This window comes from Siniperca chuatsi, linkage group LG11 (assembly GCF_020085105.1).
Source record: "Siniperca chuatsi isolate FFG_IHB_CAS linkage group LG11, ASM2008510v1, whole genome shotgun sequence".
Taxonomy (NCBI): domain Eukaryota; kingdom Metazoa; phylum Chordata; class Actinopteri; order Centrarchiformes; family Sinipercidae; genus Siniperca; species Siniperca chuatsi.
In genome coordinates, this window is record NC_058052.1 from 22,542 (window position 1) to 40,617 (window position 18,076).

Sequence of the window (18,076 nt, forward strand, 5' to 3'; positions counted from 1 at the left end):
CTACAAAACAAAACAAAAAGTTGTCGCTTCAGAAAGCCTCACAGAGCCACTAGCGTGGCTGTAGACTGGTAGTCTTGTTTATATCGTGGGCCTTCAGTGAAGTGACAGATGCATCTTCACTTGTAGAACTGACTCTTAGGTGCCCCAGGATGAGAGCTATTAGCAAACAGGAAGAATTTACGACCAGAAAGGTATAGTATTTTTTCAAAGTTGATCCACATATCAAGTCAATGCACACATTTCACATCAGACTCCATGGAGTATTAAAATCTGCCCCCCCCATGCCCTAAATTCTTCTAAAAATAAATAATAAAAAAAGTCCTGGGGAGGCAGTTGCTGAGCAACGGTAGATGATCCAAAATATCTGGTTCTTTGATAAAAAGTCAGAGGTACAAGCTGTGGACATACAAACTGAAGGAGAACAATTAACTACAATTCCCAAGGTGCATTTCAGTAAGAAATATCCAATCACAAGTTTTAAAATTCTGCTACATGCACCACTAACATCAAGCAAAAGGTAAAACTCTTTTGGCAACCCTGATGCAGTGATTTGTTCGTGACAGGATTGTTGTTCTCTGCATATGGCAAAGTGCACCCTTATGACCCACTGCATACACTAAAGCCATCATATGATTTTTTTTGTTTTTTTAATTAAAACCACAAGGTAAGGCTGAAATAAAGATTAAAGAACCTTTTCTGCTCTTCCAAAAAATGTCTGACTACCCTTCCTTGAGAAAAATTACATAAACCTCCCTGTTTTTTGACCTCCCCACTACCCCAAATCATTTCTGTAAAGTCCCTAACGTACTTATTGTGAGATTAATTTTCTTAGAAGTTGACTTTTCTCCTAATGATTGGTTTGAAAAAAAGAGCCTGAAAAGGACTCATCATTTATCAAATGATCTTCCGTTCTGCAATGAGTCAAACCTGAAGTTTGATTCCACTAAAACAAAGTACATTCCAACATGATGGGAGATTTTTCACACAGAAAACAACTCTTGAGATGTTGAATTCAGTTAACAAAGGTAATTTATTACTGTCAATTAGAAGCTGACAAGCCCATTGTGATTTCATCAAGCTATAACTTTTCACATTAAAGAAGTTATGATCAGTGTTTCATATTAAAGCTAGGGTAGGTATCGTTGGAGAAACTAGCAAGAAAGCTAGATTTTGAAAGTATCCAACCGAAAAAATCCCACCCCCTCCCTTCAGGCTTCCCTCCAAAGCCCCTCCCCTAAAACACATTTTCATGCACAATGAGTCCATGGGCAGAGTGCATGCAGGTAGACAGGCAGGTAGGCCAGCTAATCATTTCATTTGAGCCAAATCTAATGATTGGATGGGCTTATTACAGGCCTGCGACAGCCACAGATGTGGATTATTTTCTTTTTTTCCCCCGGAGCATTTGATTCATTGATTGCTGTCGGGATGTTAAGAGAATTTCAACAAATATAACAAAAGATGCTTCTGAAATACATTATCTACCCTAGCTTTAATCTGCTGAAATAAGAGAGGCGAACGTATCTTGCATCTTTTTACTGTTTGTAAACAAACATTCAGTATCATTTCCCTTTCCAAAATAAATGTTTCAACTGTCTTTGCAGTTTCTTTTGACATCCCAGCACCAACATGCAAACCAAAGCAAGATGGTTCAGCTAGCTGTAGTACTTAAACTATGGGGAAATTAAAGCTACTCAGTAGACCTATCAGAGTGACTCAAAATTATCAATATTAAACCATTTGTTTTGAAATAAACATTTTGAAAGAAGTTATACAATATCAGATGTCTCAACAACAAAAAACAGTGGAACATTACAATCCAAACTGATGTAGTTAGGAGAATGCAGAAAATCAGACGAAAGCATAATGTCCTGTCTTTAACCAATCCCACTTCACTCAAGTCTTTACAAATAAAGGATAAATCTATCTTCAACCAGTCATGATGCTACTCTTCCAACAGAGGTGGAGGAGAGAGTTTAAGTTGGAAATTCTCTGTTCCTGGTTGGGCAGGGATTAGAAGCCCTGTCTTCTCATTGCTATGGCAGTGGGAGAGTTCTGTAAGGATGGACAACTAGAAGAAAGAGAGAAAAAAACAGAACAATTAGGAGAGGTGATACATCACCTTTATTTGTTTCCCTTCCAAGCACACACACACACACACACACACACACACACACACGTACCTGTGTAAGTGCTCAAGAGTAACACATTCAATTCTTCAGAACAAGCCTCAGCATTTGCTGACTCTCTAGTTTTTCTTGTTTTCCTCTTTTATTAGATTTATATTATTATGGTTCTTTATGAGTGGTGGGGAGATAGTCTCCATATAATTTCAGTCACTTCTACTTCAGTTTACTGTGGCAGCTAAGGACGAAGTATGCTTGCATTTAGCATTAGGAAAGGGGGTGAACTTACTCTCTGTTGTTTAAAGGTCTTAGTATGGTTTGCAAAAGACCCAGTAATAGTGTTTGTAAATCATTCTGTTCAAAATATGGCCACTGTTACATGTTCATTATGTGCTCAGTCCCATTTGTGTATTATTTATGATATCCAAAGACAGGGTGAATAATGGTTTGGTATAATGGTATACTGTATGTATGACAGTGATGAGTAGCAAAAACTTTGTATGTTAGAGTGTATTTAATGGAATTATGAGTATTCCCAGTATAAAGCTCTGGACTGGGAATGTATGGGGCATTTATCAAAAGATCATCACCTCTCTCAAGAAGGAAGGGGTGGAAATTGCACTCCTGCAGGAAACCCATCTGAAGGATCAAGAACATCTTAAACTTAAGTGGGACTGGGTCAGTGAGACTTTCTTTTCAAACTATACCTTAAACAGTAAAGGGATATGTATCCTGATTAACAAGACATACCCTTTAAACTCTTGTGTTAAAGACATTAAACAATAAGACGATAAATTACAATTTTATCTAACGTTTATTTGTATAAGGACAAGTGAACCAATGATACATGCATAAATGCAGCGTCTATAGTCTAAGCTAATTTGCATGATCTGTCACTACATGAGCCCTTCAGGACCTACTATAGGGGAAATACATTTCAGTTTGTAATATATATGCCCCACCAACCCACCCTACTGACTTTATTACAAAATTATTTTTGGAGTTTGCTGAACTGGAAACTGGATGCTCTATTGTAGGTGATGATTTTAAAAGTCACCTGAACCCAGTCACTGATAGATTATCTGTGGAATCTGGGGCCCCTTCAAAAAGAGCCAGGGCATTAGCAGATACATGTGATGAGTTCGGGCTTTGTTGACATCTGGAGAACAATACAGTCTAACTTAAAGGAGTTAATATGGGCTTTATAATGGCTAATAAAGAGCTAATATGAGCTAATATGCATGCTAATAAGCAACTAGTTAATGGTGAATATGTGTACCTTAATATATAGTGTTACAACTGTTTTATTACATTACTTAATTTTATTATTACTTCCTGCAGCAGCTGAAGAAATTTAACCTGCCAAAGACAATGATGGTGCACTTCTACACCGCCATCATCGAGTCCATCCTCACCTCCATCACCATCTGGTACTCAGCTGCCACTGCCAAGGACAAGGGCAGACTGCAGCGTATCATTCGCTCCGCAGAGAAGGTGACTGGCTGCAACCTACCTTCACTCCCTTTCTTTCTGTCTGCAGCTGACCTCATCAACAAGGCCCGGGACCCCCACTGACACTGACTCTCATACCCCACCTTACACTACAGTGTACTCATACTTTAAATTTTTGCACATTCCCATGTAAATATTTGGCACATCCCTGCACAAACTGTCATTTAAATAAGTCACACTGTACTTATTCTTTATAATTTTTTATATTTGTTCATATCTTATTTTCAATTTTATATTTTTACTTCTTGACCTGCAGTACTTTGCTTTGTTTCTTTATATTTTCTACTTACTATGTTTATTGTTTTATCACCAAAATACCAAAGCAAATCCCTTGTATGTGTAAACTGACTTGGCAATAAAGCTGATTCTGATTTGGAATATCTAATATACAGTACATATTGTAAAATGGAATGATAGATTGCAGTAATTAAATTTTGGCATTTTGGTTTATAAAGAGGGATATTTATTTTCTTTTTTTCAAAATTATGTAGATACTGTATATTTTTTCCATTTTTATAATTCTTATTTATTTTCCTTCGACTGAACATTTTCTGTACGTAGTGCACAGCACATGACACACTCTAAGAGACAGTGTATGTGTGTGTGTGTGTGTGTGTGTGTGTGTGTATGTATGTGTGCTGAAAAGCATTAAAAAAATATTGTAAAAGAAAAATTAAAGATATAGCATTTCTTTGATGTGTTTGGCCATTTGTGTGTTGTCAAGTAATGTTAACGGGGAGGTTCTTCAGCTGCCAGAGTCAGACACAGTGTCCATACCCTGGATGGTCCTCGGTATAAACAGCGTAGCTGATCCCAGGACTGTTCCTGCTGAAGGTCCAACGTTGCCTCAACAAACACCTGGACCACAATAGAGAACCAGAAGAAAAGGAGTGGAATATTAAGCTGTTATACATTTCATACAAACTAATGCAGTTTGAGAGCAGCTGTAATACAACCAGTAGAAAAAGTTTTAGTTATAGATGGCAATAGGGTCTCCTTGTGCCTCATGCTTGATTATTTTTAAGGGGTGGACAAAATCAGAAATACAATGCAGCAGCACTGTTTTGAATGATTAGAGTCATATGTGGTATAATGACCCACAATAACCAGATTAGAATATTGCTATCACTGTAAATGTACTGTGGCTAGCCATGTTTCATCTTTGCAAATGCAAATCTTTAAGGATAATTCCACTTGCTTTGAAGAGTAAAAGTCTGACTGAAAAAAACATTTCAGTATACTAATCTCTAGCAGAGCCAAAGATGACGGGCCACCAGCTGTTCATCTGATAAAGCCTTACCTTCTTCCCGTTAGCCTCTGCTCCTGCATCATGATGCACTGATGTAACACGAGTCTGAGACAGAGAGAGGAGGAGAGGGCTGTGTCAGGATTGTTCGCTACTGTAAGACATTCTCTGTGCTTTGATTAAAAGCAGTATTAGTAATAGTAACACAATCCAACTGGCATAAAAAGCTTCTGATGTCACACATGTTACAACAGGCCTTTTACAGCTGCTGTGGCCTGAGGTCCCTTCATGTAACCACACTTCATGCCACCTCATGGGAAAGCCTGCAAAATGCAGGTAAACTATGAGACTAAGGGCCCAGGCACTAAGTCTTGTGTAAACAAACTGTGTGGGCATCTCCAGTTGCTTTTTTGGTCCATGTACATAAATGGTAAATGGTTGCATTTATAATTTTTGCCCCTCATTAATACACTCGCACACCGATGGTAGCAAGCTACCATGCAAGGTGCAGGCCTGACCAGTCAGTGTCTTGCCCAAGGACACTTCGACATGTGGACAGGAGGAGCTGGGGACCGCCAACCCTGTGATCAGTGGACAACCCGCTCTGCCTCCTGAGCCACAGCCGCCCCATGTAGGTGCAGCAGCTCTATGTGCAAAAAAGCTGGGACAAGTGGAATACAGATCAGAGGGTGTGGTAATGAAGCATTATCCTCTCAGCCCACTCCATCACTGGTCTCATAGCTGTGAAACAACTGAGACAATTATGGTGGAACACGGCAACAATGACTCCAAAAATTAACATTGAAAATCATATTGACAGATGGTGGCTTTAGAGCTGTGATTATGTTTGTGGATGTATTGAGAGTCTGATCATGTCATTCTGCTAATGTTGCTGGTTTGACTTTGCAACATAGTAATAATAATCATAAAGTACATAATAACTGCTACACACAGTTGTTGACTGTGTTGAAGGCTACAATATAATTAGTACATCAATCCAACACTGTTTCAGTCATAATTTTGCTGTTTCACGTCATACAGTAACTGATTATAGCACATCATAATTGATGTGAAAGAGCAGCTACATTTTTCTTAAAATGCCTCATTATGCATTTCAAGAAGAAAACATGAATCACCGCTTTTGCCAAAAACGCTGTAATGGGGACCCATAAGCCCCAGTAAACCTGTGTCTCCCATCTAAACAGGCAGAATACTGAGTCATGTATGGTTATTGTGTAGCAGCCTGGTGTCCCTTGCATGTGACTTTATCAGGTAAACATTGTGGACGGCCATGCATAATGGGACTGCGTCTGGCACGGCACTTCTCAAACTGGATCTACCTATCAATCTATCAACATGTGTCACGCTGCCTTCAGACAATTCCAACTAATTGGATGATCAGACTGATTTGACTGTTTTAATCACATTAAACAATTTTTATTTTTCAATTTCATATTTATGTTAGAATTTAAGAGATGTAAATATTTTGGTATTCTACCTTCACCACTATTATCATTATGATGATGATTGTTACTGGCGCTGAGATAAAGGGACATATAGGCAAATGTAAATGCAATACATCCAAAAAGGCATTGAAATCTACAGCGAATAGGCCCCCTCTTAAGGGTCTGAGGGCTATTCTAGGTGGTACAGGAGACAGCCCCCTCCACAGACCAGCACCTTCCGAAGGGACTGGGTGCGACCTATGGTAGGGACACCCTCGCCTAAATCCTCTACAAAGAGCAATCAACAGACCTCCCTGATCCAGTCTTTGCTCCCCTGGCTCACCCCCAATCTCTCGCTCATATAGTTTTTGTATTAGTATGCAAAAGCTCCTTGTCTTTTTCTTTCTTCATTTATTAATAATAGTGCATGTTTTTTCTGTCTACTTACTTTTTCTTGACTTGCTGTACAGCTCTGATCTCCTGAAGCCCCGCCCCACTGCTGCACAGTGCTGAGCGTCTCGGATCCCTTGTTTATTCAAAGTTTATTTAATATTAAACGTGTCGCCTGTTCAAATTGCACTAAATTCGACACTGCAACCCCTCGGGTCCTCAGCAAGACATTCACCAAGTGTGAAGTCGATCAGATGAACGGTTGTCAAGAAAATCGAAGGACATATATACAGAGTTTCCTTCCTTTATAGTTAGATACCAAAGTACCAAACTGTTATTTCTTCAAGGTATATTAATTCCCTCATGCCTCTCCGGATCTTTTTTTTTTGCAAGCACAAACACACACACACACACACACACACACACACACACACACCTACCTGTGCCAGGGACGCGCTGCGGCCTCTTTTTGGTTCGGTGGAAGGCCCACCCCTTCCTCTTTGGCTGGAGGAACACTTGTAGCAGCTCCACCGCTGTTGCAGCACTGAAGCAGAGCCCCATCCACAGTCCTTCTGCTGCAGGCACTGGAAGTGGTACAGGTGGCCACAGCTGATAAGACACAGACACACACATGTTAGCACCTGTAAATATGTCATGCTTTTTCATAATATGTAATGTATTTACCAGGAATATATTTTGCCAGAGGCCCATTTTTAAGTGTTGTCCCCAGACAGGTGATTACATAAAAGACATAAAAATGAAAAAAAAAAGTTCTAAAATGTTTAAGGAAATACTAACATTGCAGTAACAGTAACATTGAGTAGACATCAAAGAAACACAATGGGACTAGTCACAAATATCAATGAACAATAGGCAGCAGGAAATATTAATATAATGACACACAGGACCTTCAGAAGCTGGTCAGGTTAATTTTAGAAAAGAAATTCACAAATCACACTATTTGACTGACAGTGGTTTCCAGTTCCAGGAGAATAATTATACACATATCACATGTAGGTGCACCCATATGCCAAAAGGCTGGTAGGCTATGATGACAGGTATGATTAACTGTCCAACCTTCCCAGGGTGATAAACATCTCAAAATCAATAACAAATCAAGTCGTATACAAGCTACATGAAGTTGCCCGGCAACCAGTGGAGACTCCAGGAAGTTACTGGTCCCCCCCAAAAAATAGTCTAGCACACAATCAGCAATTTGTTGTCTTTACACTTCGATTTTGTATCTTTAGACAGAGCAAGGCTAGCTGTTTCCCCGTTTCCAGTGCTAAGTTAGCCAGCTGCTGGTGGTAGCTTCAGCGTACAGATATGAGGGGTGGTATCAATCTAAAATTGGAACATGGGTAATATGCTTAGTTGCTTTCTTGCAAATAAGCATATTTTCCAAAATATTAAACTTTCCTTTAAAATATTGAACATTACAAAAATATATATATAATCCAAACATACGAAACCAGAAAATCCCCATGGATAGGCATCATATTTTCTATTAACGTACATAAATGTATGTTATGGTCAACTATGGAAAGATTTCTGACTTGGATCAAAAGTTGTCTACTTAATTAAATATGTGGTTTGGAGTCAGTGTGCAGGCATTACTGCTTCCATCTATGGCAGTGGTTTCCACATGAGAAACTTTACCAGCAAAACCAGACTTAAAGATTAAAGGAGGAGGAAAGACTTTTTCCTACATACAAGTTCAATCCCCTTAATAAGAAATACAAGTGGACCAGCCTACATTTTTTCATTAGGCTTTCATTCAGCACTAAATGCTGGTGGAGCTGTGATGAAGACCAGCAGGGAAGCAGCACCATTGACATTTTTCCAGCTCAAACACTCAACAATCAACACATATTTACAGTACTTAAGATTTTTGCATGAAAACCATTTACATTCTGGGTCTTTATTGCGTCTTTAAATACACAACTTAATGAATTTTTAATATGTCTGTGAAGTCAAAGAGTAATATGAGGGAGAATAATGGCATTCATGTACAGTGTAGCTGCTTCAGTGATGACATTTGTACTTGTCTAAAATGTATCAAATTAACTCTTGTGTATTCATATTTTTAACAAATAATATAAAATAAGCATTGACAACACTTTTCATTTTAGTGTCATTGTATAAAAAAAACAATTGACTGCCATCTAGCAGTGACTACATGCTCTATCACACTCTGTGCACTACAGCACCTCACCAAACATTGTGCAACAGTAAATCCAAGCGGCAACTTCCGGGTCTAAAAAATGAAGCCAACGATGAAGTGCCAAAAACTGCAGTTCATCGACTGGCCACTTGAGGCTCCAAAAGTAAGTCAATCTCCTTAGACCCCCAGGTTAAAAAGCCCAACTGCAGCAGAAATAAACATGTACAAAGCCTGATACAAAAAACGGTTTTGGTCTCTATAGCTAATTTCCCCGTTCATGTCAACTCTGAGGGGGGTGAATTTTTTTATAACTCACCCGTTTAAATTATATTAAGGCTTGCGCATAATTAAGGACTTGGCCGCTTTGAGTGACAGGTGGGTGCTGTCACAGGTGGCTTGACACTAGGTGGTTTCATCAACCAGGCTTCATTCGGCCCGCCTCAGCTCCACCTCCTTGCCCATTTTTGGATTAGCCGGAGTCAGGGACTGCCAAGATGGCAATGGCCGTTGGACTGACATTTCTTGGTTTTAGTAACAAGGCTATTGCAATTCAATACAGCTGTTCTGCCATAAATTCCATAACGGCCATAAATAGAAACACCTCTGAATATAATGCAGTTCAGTGCAACACCACTACTAACTATGACCTCAATGCTAAAACATATAATTGATTTAACACCTCTGTGACTGTCAAAAACAACAAAACATAAAGGCATCATAAACGTAGACTTTATGGCCGAACAGTTGTATTGGATTACATTAGTTTACAGGTGTACCTGTGGCCACTGACTGTATATGATGTAAATAAAATTGTTAATCAAAATTAAAATAAAAAGACGGATACGAACAGAAAGCCACATACATGCATGCAAAGAGTCTGTCAGCTTTGAGCTACCTTTTGGCCAAACCTTCAAAAACCATCAAAACAGAAGCCATTTGTCAATTAAATGTTGCCCAGGCCAGGAGTTAAGCACCTCCAGTGTGTTACCTGAACACAATGATCTCCTCAGCTGAGTCCTGCCTCCTCTTGTACTGCTGGAGGCAGATGTTACAGTAGTCCTGTCGTGGGTGGAGTCCCCTTGTGACAGCAGCGCGCAGGTGAGCCAGGGACCAGTGGAGGTCATGGTTCAACAGACTGGTGGTTGTTTCAAGTAAAGTCTACAACAGAAAAGAAAGCATTATTAAAAGCCAATCGTTTTTTTTTACCATGTCAATTACAAATATATTCACACATTGAATAAAAGAGTTTGAATTATAGATATATTATTAATTATTATATACAACAGTGTTTTTCTTCATTGATCAAAAGTAAAAATACACGTCTGTTTACTGCTGTGTTTACAGACTGGTAATATAAACCAACCTTTAATAGCACCAGAAAATATTAATAGCTTAGATGGAGTTGTTGTTTACGATTTGTGTATTGACAAAACATGTCAATCAGTGAGGAAGTGATGCAGCTTCCAGCCCTGTGATTTCAATTGTGGTTCAGATGCTGCCCCCCCATACACACACAATCACACAGTGCTTTACCTGTTCATAGTTAAAAGTGTCCAGCATTCCTAGAATGAGGCCTTGGATCTCTGCCAGCTTTCCTTTCCCATAGACTGGGTCCTGACAGACACAAGTATGCAGACAACATCACATTCATGAGTACACAATGTACAGTATAAATGGAAATATCATTAATTTAATAATCACACATTACAGACCTTCTGTCCAACATTAATGGTCTTAATCTTCTTCAAAGTTATGTAAAAAAAATTCATCACTTTATCGAAATCATTTTTTTGCCTTTGATGATGGTCTTCTTTATTGTTATTCACTTAGCCTTTTATAATAATAATAATAATAAAACTATTTATAGAGCACTTTTCAAAACAAAGTACAAAGTGCTTCACAAAGAGAGAAATAAAATACCATAGTGAATGATAAATTATAAAATAAATAAAATATATAAAAACAATATAATAAACAGACAGCTCAGGTAAAATTCAGGATATGCTTTCCAATAAAAATGTGTTTTGAGAAGAGATTTAAACAAAGACACTGACTCAGACAACCTAATTTCTTCGGGCATGTCGTTCCAGAGCCTCGGGGCCCTGATGGCAAAAGCTCTGTCCCCCTTAGTTTTCATCCTGGACTCAGGAACAGACAGAAGACCCTTGCCTGAAGATCACTGCGTGAAGGTTCATAAGGGACTAAAAGGTCTAAAATAGTGTGATGTTTTCGTACCTCTTGGTCCTGGTTTAAAGCCTAGCAGCTGAGTTCTGTACAGTCTGCAGTCGTGTCAAAGTTTTTTGATTAAGACAAGTGAACAGACTGTTACAATAATCAAGGCGTGAGGAGATCAAAGCATGTACAACAGTTTCTGCATCACTAAGATTTTAAATAGATCGGATTTTTGCAATATTTCTGAGGTGATAAAAACATGATTGGACAAGCTTAGTGATATGTTGCTCAAAACATAAATTGCTATCAAACAGGACACCAAGATTTCTTGCAACAGGCTTGATATGTTGTGACAGGTTACCAGTAGATGGCAGTATTTGTTTAGTGATGTGTTGGGGCCCAATAACAAGGATTTCAGTTTTATTTTAGTTGAGCTGTAGAAAATGTATCGACATCCAGTTTTTTATGTCAGACAGGCAGTCCTGCAGAGAACTCAGCGTACTGAGGTCAGTGGGCTTGACAGGGAGGTACAACTGTGTGTCATCCGCATAACAATGAAAGAACAAAGAAATACCATGTCTGCGGATGGCATCACCCAAGGGAAGCATATATAAGGAGAACAATATTGGACCCAGATTTGAACCTTAAATCCTACCAATGGCTAGAGCGGGCTGGACTGAAGGACAGCACAGAGGCACTCATCATGGCTGCACAGGAGCAGGCCCTGAGCACCAGAGCAATAGAGGCCCAGATCCCACCAGATCCCACACCAGACAAGACCCAAGGTGTAGGCTGTGCAAAGAGGCCCCTGAGACAATCCAGCACATAACTGCAGGGTGTAAGATGCTGGAAGGGAAGGCATACATGGAGCGCCATAACCAAGTAGCTGGCATAGTGTACAGGAACATCTGCACTGAGTATGGACTGGAAACCCCGAGGTCAAAGTGGGAAACACTTCCAAAGGTGGTAGAGAATGACCGAGCCAAGATCCTGTGGGGCTCCCAGATCCAGACTGACAGAATGGTAATGGCGAACCAGCCTGACATCGTGGTGGTTGACAAACAGCAGAGGAAAGCCGTTGTGGTTGACGTGGCAATACCAAGTTATGGCAACATCAGGAAAAAGGAACATGAGAAACTAGAGAAGTACCAAGGGCTCAGAGAAGAGCTGGAGAAGGCCTGGAAGGTGAAGGCGACAGTGGTGCCCGTGGTCATCGGAGCACTCGGGGCAGTGACCCCCAAACTGGAGGAGTGGCTACAGCAGATCCCTGGAAGAACACCAGACATCTCAGTCCAGAAAAGTGCAGTACTAGGAACGGCAAAGATACTGCGCAGAACCCTCAAGCTCCCAGGCCTCTGGTAGAGGACCCGAGCTCGAAGGATGAGACCACCCGCGGAGGGTGAAGGACAAAGTTTGTTTGTTTGTTTGTTTTTTATATATATAGTGGTGTGAAAAAGTGTTTGCCCCCTTCCTGATTTCTTGTTTTTTTGCATGTTTGTCACACTTGAATATTTCAGATCATCCAAACTAATTTAAATATTAATCAAAGATAACACAAGTAAACACAAAATGCAGTTTTTAAATGAAGGTTGTTATTATTAAAAAATTAAAAAATAAGAAATCAGGAAAGGGGCAAACACTTTTTCACACCACTGTATATACACACACATATATACAAAGTATTTATCTTTATAAGGGTGTGCACTGCTGTCTGCCACAGTGTCTTTTTTGATTAGTGTCAATCTTAGTGGTAGTCGCCAAAATCAGAACTTTCAAAATCCTACACAGAGGCTTCAAACTGCAGATAACTAATCTAACTGTACTCCTGTTTTGTGCTGCTTTACCAGTTAAGTCTCACTGGTGAAACAACCCTAACTTTGGGTTAAATTGACTACTGCAAACTTGTTATGTAGATAACAATTTCAACAGCCTATTCCCCAGTAATGAGTGGCTAAGGTTTAAATGCAATAATACACTCTCAGGTGTCCTGAAATACTGTACAAATAATGGATTTGGCAGAAGAATTGTGTTCTTTACTTCCTTCCTATCCTTTATTTTGGGGATTTGGGGCAGTATTTGGCCATATAACAAAATCACAGATAGTCACTGCAAAGTGATTCTCCACCCAAAATCTTTTGATTAAATACTCAACTGCTGGGATTCATGTCAGTGAATTGCAACAGTTTTCAACATAAAATGTCCATAAGAATTTGTCAAACCACTCCAGAGGTATAAATCTGCTGCCCATCTATTTGTTTGGTATGTTTCAAATGGCAAATCTTTTTGCCATAATACATAAACTTCAGTGTTTCAAGGAGGGAGCACAGCACAGAACATTGAGAACAGTGTATTAAGCCGTGTTTTCATGAAACAGTGACTGTTTGGAACACACAAAGCATGTGGATGGGCAACCGAGCAGTGTATTATACTGCAGGAGGAGTTTGAAAAGTTTTTATAGATGTTTTAGACGCACCACTGGAAACCACTTTAACCAAGGAGGTAACCACAAGTTTGCAGTTCTTTGTGAAGCAGGTACACAGAGTGACTGTTTGACAGACAGAAGAATCACTTCAAAGTAGGGAGGATTAAGAAAGGCTGCACATAAACACACCTGAAGTATTCGTTGGATGATAGCAGGCAGAGAAATAAAGCTGCTCATACAGTTGAGAACCTTCATCGTCAGCTCTTTCAGCACTGAGATATACACAAACAAAATTAATACCATCTTAATCAACAACACTCAGCATCATCTCAGCAGAACAAAGGCTTGTCATACTGTTTTAGGTGGTGAAGAAATAATAAACAAGGTTTTCAATGGCTACTTAAAGCATGATAATATCATACATGATTATAAAGAAAGAATTGTTGGCCACTTGAAACTGCATTGATTGATTCTGGGCCACTAGGGGCAGAGGGAATGAAATTTAAAAAAGATCTAGTGGCGTGCAGACCAGCACTAAGAAGTAATGGTCTCCATAGTTGCTTTCATCTTACTTTACACTTACTTACTCTTCAACTGTTTATCCAATATGGAAGATTTTAAATGCCTAAATAAAAACCAGATCCAAAAAACTTGGGACATCCTTGCTCACAAAACAATAGTGTGTCTGTGTGTGTGCGCTTACCCTCAAAGGTGTGTTTGGCATTGAGCCCCTTCACTAGCTTTTGAGAAGCCATCATGGTCTCCAGAAGTGGAAACCACAGAACCTGTGAGAAAAAAAGCAATGAATGAGCAGACAGTGTGAGCAGACAGTGTTTGGAGCCCCCCCCCCCCACACACACACACACACACACACTACCTCTCTTTGTTGCTGGTAGAGGTTCTGAGAGCTTTGATGACACAAGACAATTATGTCATTCAGTGAATCCTTTACTCTTGTCAGTGTCGAGTCACTGTCTCTCTCCTCTTCATCCTGTCTTCCATTTCCTCCTTCAACTGCTCTGTCACTCTCAGCAGTGAGGAGACTCAGTTTGTCCTTCAATGTCTTCAGAGAGAGTACAAAAGCAAATTTGTGACAATAACAGCTACATAACACAGTAGTGGTGGAAAGTAAGTAAATTTTCTCACTGTATTTAAGTACAGTTTGTTGGAAATACTTAAATATAGTACCAGTACATTTTATATTAATTTATACTTTCACTCCACAACTGAAAATGATGCCCATATGCACACCGATGTGTGGATATATGACATGTCAGTCACTACTACTTTAGAGCCCTTGTATTCATGTGTCAAATTGGTAAATTCTGAACAATTAGTTAATTAATTAATCGAATAAGTGATTACTCGCTGTGTGTTTTGTAGCTACCTCTAACAAGACAGCAAAAGCTCCTTGAAAATCTCCCTTCTTCTCCAGCAGATAGGCTGTAGCCTCATTGTGGTGGTACTTCTCTGTTATCTAGAGAGAAAGCCATGGAAAGAAAGACAGAGAGAAGCACATGCTTTCAGACTCATAGGTGCAGGTAAGCTGGTCCCATCTGGTACTGTATCACCACAGTAAACAGTACTACAGTACATAATAAAATTATTCCAATATGCAGTCCCCTAAATAGGTACATTTTCATTATATCAATACACTCTTCATTATATAAATATTTTAATGCTATTGTGATAGTTGTTTTATTTGTATCTGTCAGCCATTTAATTGATGGAATGTTTACTTCCTATAAAGTACTAGGTGTAATCAATCAGTTTTTATTATCTTCCCCCTGATGAGGTTGAAACCAGTTGGCATTTACAACCATTGATATGCCTGACGAAACACCTTTAAAATATGTCTTTTCCTTGCTCTGCCTAAAAGTGCCTGAAGAATGTTTCATTTTGTCCACCAGTTTGTTAGTCACGCTAAGGCCGTAGCTCTAGCACCTGTCTACACAGGACACGTTTTGCCAGCTCATCCATCTGAGCTCTACACAGTACTGTGCCTGAACACATCCTATGTAGGCACTGACAGAAGACTGAAGATGCCGTGCTACTGATGTGCTGCTTTCATAGCGCTGCCTGTATAGACAAGCTGTAGGGATGGCACTGCCTCTAGTTTCACTGCACTATAAGCAAGCAGAAAAAGCATCAGCGGTATGTAACAACTGGTATTAAGGACACTGAAAAGGTGGATCTAACTGAAAATAATGATTTGAACCTCTACCAGCCATGTCAGCTATTGATATCATTAACTTCATCACAGTTTAACATTCCACTTTACCACTGAAGTCCATCAGCCTAAATGTAAAAAATGTTAATGGTTATATCCAGTTGTGGACTCAGACTGTTTGAGGGGCAGGGGTGAAAATAAAAATAAAATGTAGTGGGGTACCAACATCAACATTACTACCACAATGCTCAACCTCATGCAGAGGCTACATTGGTTCAGGAACTAATAATAATAATAACTTTATTTGTATAACACTTTTCAATACAGGTAACAAAGTGCTTTACAACAATCAATCTAAAACACACAAACAAATCAAAATAAAACATCAAATAAAATAAGCATCACACAGTAAACGCTTATTTACAAAAATGTGTCTTAAGAAGTGAGATAAAACAAGAGACTGACTGTGCAAGCCTGATCTCCTCTGGCAGATCGTTCAAGAGTGTAGGGGCCCTGACAGCAAAGGCCCCGTCTCCTGTGGTTTTCAGTCTAGACCTTGGAATGGCAAGCAACGCCTTACCAGAGGATCTGACCCTGCGTTCCAAATCGCATACTTTTTCTTTTTACTTTTAGTACGTACTGCAGCTGCCCTTACAAAGTACCTACTGTTGCATGCAGTATGCATAAGATTTGGACATACTACTTCGTCATAACATACATAACATTTAACAAGCTATTATATTCACGATAGTAAAATTACATATGCATTTCTCTGTCATTGTTATTGTGGCGCAGTCGATGTGACGTACAGTATCTTCTGCAGAGGATTGTGGGTCAGAATAGCCAGAAATGCATGCTGGCTTGCACACTGCAAAATGCAACCGGGTCCCAATACATGGGACATACTAAATCTTTTTCTGGCATACTAAATCTTTTTCTGGCATACTAAATAATATGGTAGTATGGGTATTGGAACGCTAAGTCAGTCTGTGTCCTGGCTCATAGGGGGTTAAAAGGTCAGAAATATAGGCAGGGGCCAGCCCATGTCTGGCCTTAAAAGTAATTAAATACATTTTAAAAATCAATCCTAAAATAAACAGGTAGCCAGTGCAAGGATGCCAAAAAGGGTGATATGGTCACATTTTTCGGACTGAGTTAAAAGCCGAGCTGCAGCATTTTGGACTAACTGTAGGTGGTGGATTGATTTCTGACTGAGACAGGTATACAAGGAGTTACAATAGTCAAGAATCAACAGAAGTTACAGATAACTTCTGTTATGAATTGGCGCTATATAAATAAAATTGAATTGAATTGAATTCAAGGTGGGAAGAGAAAAGCATGGATGAGTGTCTCCATATCTTCTTCTTTTCCTTTCGGCTGTTCCCTTTCAGGGGTCGCCACAGCCAGTCATGTGCCTCCATCTAACCCTGTCCTCTTCACTCACACCAATTAACTTCATGTCCTCTCTCACTACATCCATAAATCTCCTCTTTGGTCTTCCTCTAGACCTCCTGCCTGGCAGCTCCAACCTCAGCATCCTTCTACCAATATATTCACAGTCTCTCCTCTGAACACGTCCAAACCACCTCGATCTGTCCTCTCTGACTTTATCTCTGAAACATCTAACATGAGCTGTCCCTCTGATGTGCTCATTCCTGATCCTGTCCGTCCTCGTCCCTCCCAAAGAGAACCTCAACATCTTAAGCTCTGCTGCCTCCAGCTCTGCCTCTTGTCTTTCCTTCAGTGCCGCTGTCTCTAAGCTGTACAGTGTCTCCATATCTGTGGGTGAAATAAAAAAACTTAACTGTGGCTATATTTCTCAAATGATAAAAAGATGACTGAACAACTTTCTTTACATGGGGTTCGATCAAAAACTACACCAAGATTTCTGGCTGAGGGTTTAGCATAAGTTGCTAGTTCACCTAGGTTTGCCATGATTTGAATTCTGTTTGTGTGGGGACAAAGTACAGTGACATCAGATTTTGTAAGATTTAGTTGGAGAAACTTGTGTGACATATTATATAATAATATTATAAAGAGTACGGTCTAGACCTGCTCTATAGGAAAAGTGCAATGAGATAATTTATGTTATGAATTGGCGCATATCCAGACCTGCGCACACACACACCCTTTGTTCTATAGTTTAGTGTATTGAGTGTTAGTATTCATATTGTGTGTTTTTGCTTTGTTTATCTTTTAAATAAATGCTTGTGTATAATTATGCTGGTTTCTTTAATGTTGCACAAGAGTGAGTAATTTGCCAACCTCTGCTATGTTGAACTCCAAATCCTTCAACCTACTAGCTATTAATGGTAATTATGGTTATAGTTATTAATTTAATTATTAATCTGAGTTCCAAATTGATAGTTTAGTGTATTTTATGAGACTCAATCAATTAATTGGCTATCATTTCTCTTCTTTAAGAAGAG

At 39.4% G+C, this 18,076-nt stretch overlaps 1 protein-coding gene across 4 annotated transcripts in view; it reads right to left on the reverse strand.

Annotated features, from left to right (window-relative positions):
* Window positions 1-1,011: 1,011 nt before the first annotated feature.
* Window positions 1,012-18,076, reverse strand: part of vps8 (VPS8 subunit of CORVET complex) — a 110,634-nt gene continuing 93,569 nt past the window's right edge. For all 4 annotated transcript variants that reach the window (XM_044212998.1, XM_044212997.1, XM_044212999.1 and 1 more), the window contains 10 exons: window positions 14,865-14,954; window positions 14,355-14,540; window positions 14,181-14,262; window positions 13,667-13,749; window positions 10,417-10,497; window positions 9,872-10,041; window positions 7,160-7,328; window positions 4,939-4,992; window positions 4,416-4,496; window positions 1,012-2,071 (listed from right to left, as the gene is read on the reverse strand). In XM_044212998.1, the coding sequence (XP_044068933.1) occupies window positions 1,946-2,071; window positions 4,416-4,496; window positions 4,939-4,992; window positions 7,160-7,328; window positions 9,872-10,041; window positions 10,417-10,497; window positions 13,667-13,749; window positions 14,181-14,262; window positions 14,355-14,540; window positions 14,865-14,954 (1,122 nt within the window). In that variant the 3' untranslated portion in view covers window positions 1,012-1,945. The remainder of the gene's footprint in view (window positions 2,072-4,415; window positions 4,497-4,938; window positions 4,993-7,159; window positions 7,329-9,871; window positions 10,042-10,416; window positions 10,498-13,666; window positions 13,750-14,180; window positions 14,263-14,354; window positions 14,541-14,864; window positions 14,955-18,076) is intronic.